This window comes from Engraulis encrasicolus, chromosome 18 (genome assembly GCF_034702125.1).
Source record: "Engraulis encrasicolus isolate BLACKSEA-1 chromosome 18, IST_EnEncr_1.0, whole genome shotgun sequence".
NCBI classification, from domain to species: domain Eukaryota; kingdom Metazoa; phylum Chordata; class Actinopteri; order Clupeiformes; family Engraulidae; genus Engraulis; species Engraulis encrasicolus.
The window spans coordinates 9,247,919-9,252,918 of NC_085874.1; the positions used below are offsets into that span (position 1 = coordinate 9,247,919).

Consider the following 5,000-nt stretch of genomic DNA (forward strand, 5'->3'; position numbering starts at 1 on the left):
TGACCAAGCTCGTCGACCTCACGCTATCGCGCAACACCATCGGTTCGTTGCAGAGGTTTTATGTTACAAAATTTGAAATTTGATTGATTTCTAAATTTCGTCAGGCCCTACTAGTCTACTTTTAGCCTGGGAAATCCCATGCTGCATTGCACAATCATTCCGATCTGAAATACGCCATGGATTCTACCCCTCAGCGAGGGTATCAGATCTTGGGCTCCAATCAGAGAGCGGGGAGGGGTGGAAAGGTGATGACTGCAGTTTGTTTGAATAGACACAACTGACACAATTGTTTATGGGCTACGTATATGCCAAAAGACACATTTGTAACACCCAATAAACGGCCATGGGCAATCGTAAACTACACCTTTCCTACGAGAAATTGCAAAGGTAGCCTTCAGACATGTGAGATTGTCTGGTGTTAAGTAGTGTGAGGGATGTGCATGCGTACATCCAGTAAAACAAGTGCTGGATCAAACGAAGACGCATAGAACAAGAAAGAAAAATCCACACACTGTTGCTGCTCACCAATTTATTCAACACGATGTTTCAACCTCAAAAGGTCTTTGTTGGAGGTTGAAACATTGTACTGTCTAGTGTTTTTTATATACAGTATATTTTATATATTTTGGGTTTTTTAACCTTTATTGCGATAGGACAGTGTTAGAGAGACAGGAAGCGAGTGGGGAGAGAAAGATGGGGAAGGATCGGCAAATAACCTGGGCTGGAATGGAACCCAGGTCGCTGGTGTAGTAATCCAGTGTCCTACCGGTAGGCCGCGGCAGGGCCGTACTGTTTGGTGTTCACCAGGCAAGTGTACTCTACTGCAGTGGTTCTTAACCTGGGGTGCGGGCACCCCCTGGGGTTACGCCAGAGATTTCAGGGGGTGCGCGGAAATTTTTGTGTTGAGGTTGTGACCAAAATTCTGCAAGCGAACATTATAATCAGGCCAAATCAATACCAAATTAAAACACGTTTTGGTCCCCATGTAAAGGTATAAGGTATTGATTAATGTCTCAAGCAAGAATCATTGTAATTAATCACAATTTTTTTTTTTAGTGTGCATATACGTGTAGACGCTTGAGTTGGGGGTGCGCGACTTGTCTTGGGCACAGGTAAGGGGGTGCGTTAAGAAAAAAAGGTTAAGAACCACTGCTCTACTGTATGTTCTTCCGCAGGCTCTATAGCGCCACACGCCTTCCGGGACCTGGAGAACCTGCGAGCGCTGCACCTGGACAGTAACCGGCTCACGCGCATCACCAACGAAACCTTCAGCGGCATGGTCAAACTACACCACCTCATCCTCAACAACAACCAGCTGACCAACATACACATACAGGTAGCACACACACACACACACACACACACACACACACACACACACACACACACACACACACACACACACACACACACACACACACACACACACACACACACACACACACACACATCTCACATGGTCAAACTACACCACCTCATACTCAACAGCAACCAGCTGACTAAAATGCACTCACAGGTAAGACACACACACACACACACACACACACACACACACACACACACACACACACACACACACACACACACACACACACACACACACACACACACACACACACACACACACACACACACACACACACACACACACACACACACACACACACACACACAAACACTTCCTCAACAACAACCAGCTGACTTGCATACACATGCAGGTCACACACACACACACACACACACACACACACCCACACACACACAAGCACGCACACACGCCCGCCTGCCTGCCCGCCCCTGGCACGCACGCACACACACACACGCACGCACACATGCATGCACACACACACACCACTTATCATGACATAGACCCTTCCCTAGTGGTCATTGCTAGTGTCAAATTGTCGTGACACAGGCACGGGCAGCCTTTGTCATCTTGGTAAATGTCATAACTAAGGCATCCCAATCAAAACCCAATCAAACCAGTCTGACAGTAGAGTGGCACAATGTACCGCATAACAATTCATGACAGCAGTCATCGACATTCATAAATGTTCATGGCAAGTGCTAGGTCATAGTAATTACAATGTCATGTCAGTCATATAATGGGAGGGTGTTCAATTAAAGTTTTATCTACTCTGTATTCCACTCTACTCTTCTCTTTTTTCCTCATCCCGTCTCCTCTCCTCTCCTCTCCTCTCCTCTTCTCTCCTCTCCTCTCCTCTCCTCTCCTCCCCTCTCCTCTCCTCTCCTCTCCTCTCCTCTCCTCTCCTCTCCTCTCCTCTCCTCTCCTCTCCTCTCCCCTCCTGTCCTATCCTCTCCTCCCCTCCTCTCCTCTTTTCTTCAGGCGTTTAATGACCTCCTTGCCCTTGAGGAATTGGACTTGTCCTATAATAACCTTGAGAGTGTCCCCTGGGTGGCCGTCCAGCGCATGATCAGTCTGCACACGCTCAGTCTGGACCACAACATGATCTCACTCATCCCTGAGGGCACCTTCACCAGGTAACTACGATTATACTCTAGAACTACTCAACTCTAGTCTATACTACTCAACTCTACACCACTCAACTTTGTACTACTGAACTCAAGTGAACTCTATTCTACTCTACTCCACACTACTCAACTCCACACTACTTAACTATTCAACTCTACACCACTCAAGTTGATACTACTCTACTCTATACTACTGTTCTCTACTCTACTCAACTCTATACTACGCTACTCTACTGTTCTCTACTCCACTCAACTCTATACTATTCTACACTACTGTTCTCTACTCTACTCAACTCTATACTATTCTACACTACTGTTCTCTACTCTACTCAACTCTGTACTACTCTACTCTATACTACTCTAACTCTACATCATTATTCTACTGTAACCACAATATGATTTCACTCATCCCCGAGGGAACCTTCTACTCTTTTCTTCTCTACTCTACTCTCCTCTATTACTGTACTGTACTGTACTCTACTCTACTCTACGTTACTACTCTACTGCTCTCCTCTCCACTATTCCTCTCTCCTCTCCTCTGCTCCCCTCTCCTCCTCTGTCCTCTATTCCTCTCTCCTCTCCTCTCCTTTCCTCCTCTCCTCTCCCCTCCTGTCCTCTCCTGTCCTCTATTCCTCTCTCCTCTCTTCTCCTCTCCTCTTCTCTCTAGTCTGGTAAAACAAAAGTATCTGGATGTGATGTTCAACAAGCTGCAGAAGCTCCCTCCGGACCAACTCAACTCTACTCTACTTTACTTTAACGCTACTTTACTCTACTTTAGCTCTTCTCTCCTCTTGTGTTCTCCGCTGCCTGGCTAAGTTGAAGCGTCTGGACGCTTGTGACTCTACTGCAGGGCCGCTGACAGCTTTGGCTGGGCCCGGGACAAATTCATCTGAAAGGGCCCCCTGCTCAATACATGCAATGTAATATGGATCCAATTCTGGGCCCCCTCTCTCCTGGGCCCGGGAAAACAGACCCCTTTGTCCCCCCCTGTCAGCTTCCCTGCTCTACTGTACTCCGGACCCCATGTGACTCTACGTTAACGCTTGTCTACTCTACTCTACGTGTGTTAACTCTCCTTTCCTCTTGTGTTTCGCCACAGCCTGGGTAAGTTGAAGCGTCTGGACGTGACGTCCAATAAGCTCCAGAAGCTTCCTCCGGACCCAGTGTTCCAGCGGGCGGGGGTGCTGGCCACGTCGGGCATCTTAGGCCCCACCAACTTCGCGCTCAGCTTCGGCGGCAACCCGCTGCGCTGCAACTGCGAGTTGCTATGGCTACGGCGGCTGCAGCGGGAGGACGACCTGGAGACGTGTGCCGCACCCACACACCTGGCCGGCAGGTAAGACACACGCATGGGTAACATCTTAACAAGCCTGGTGTGTGTGTGTGTGTGTGTGTTTGTGTGTGTGTTAACATGCCATGTAGTATGTGTGTTTGTGTATGTGTTTATAGAGTGTTATGTTTGCGCGTGTGTGTGTGTGTTCATGTGCATGTTCATGTGTGTGTATGTGTGTGTGTGTGTGTGTTCATGTGTATGTTCATGTGTGTGTGTGTGTGTGTGTGTGTGTGTGTGTGTGTGTGTGTGTGTGTGTGTGTGTGTGTGTGTGTGTGTGTGTGTGTGTGTGTGTGTGTGTGTGTGTGTACTCCAGGTACTTCTGGACGGTGTCTGAGGAGGAGTTTCTGTGTGAGCCCCCTCTCATCACGCGTCACTCCCCGCCTGCGCGTGCTCTGGAGGGCCAGCGGGTGGCACTGCGCTGTAAAGCTCGCGGCGACCCGGAGCCCGTCATACACTGGATCGCACCCGATGGACGCCTGGTGGCCAACTCATCACGCACCGCGGTACTCGCCGACGGGACCCTCGACATTCTCATCAGCACCGTCAAGGACTCAGGTGTGTAGTGTGTGTGTAGTGTGTGTAGTGTGTGTGGTGTGTGTGTGTGGTGTGTGTGTGTGTAGTCTGTGTGTATGTGGGTCTGTGATCAACTCATCACGCACCGCCGTACTCACAGACGGGACCCTGGACAAACTCATCAGTAGCCTCAAGGACTCAGGCGTGTAGTGTGTGTGTATCAGTGGCGGCTGCTGACATTCTTTTTAACTTTGCTATCTTCTGCTTTTGGATGGCATGAGCCACTTTAACCCTGGATGCGTAAAATGGCCTTCCCCTGGTCTAAAAGTCAGCAGCCGCTTCTGATAGTCATAAAGCCGTGGCAAAACAAATGGCCGTGAGTGTCTGGAGAAATGAAGAGAGAGCACCACAGACTGTACTGTTTTAAAAAAAAAAAAACGTTCTGGTTGCTTTGTATCAAGCCGTCTTTCTAGGCTAGTAAAGTGGCTTGTGGACATACAACAGGGTTTTCCGCGTCAGGTGATATACTTATGTAATACTGTATGTGTCCCCTCTCAGGTGCGTTTACCTGCGTGGCGACCAACCCGTCAGGTGACGCCCAGCAGAATGTGGAGCTTCACATCTCCCAGCTGCCGCACATCGCCAACGACACCACGCTGCT

General features: G+C 49.0%; 1 protein-coding gene across 1 annotated transcript in view; it reads left to right on the forward strand.

The window, feature by feature from the left end:
• lrfn5b (leucine rich repeat and fibronectin type III domain containing 5b) overlaps window positions 1-5,000 on the forward strand; it is a 10,394-nt gene that overhangs the window by 1,050 nt on the left and 4,344 nt on the right. The window contains exons 2-7 of the mRNA XM_063222337.1: window positions 1-42; window positions 1,176-1,336; window positions 2,348-2,502; window positions 3,593-3,829; window positions 4,140-4,381; window positions 4,898-5,000. The exon at window positions 1-42 is cut by the window's left edge and continues 100 nt beyond it; the exon at window positions 4,898-5,000 is cut by the window's right edge and continues 240 nt beyond it. Of these exons, the coding sequence (XP_063078407.1) occupies window positions 1-42; window positions 1,176-1,336; window positions 2,348-2,502; window positions 3,593-3,829; window positions 4,140-4,381; window positions 4,898-5,000 (940 nt within the window). The remainder of the gene's footprint in view (window positions 43-1,175; window positions 1,337-2,347; window positions 2,503-3,592; window positions 3,830-4,139; window positions 4,382-4,897) is intronic.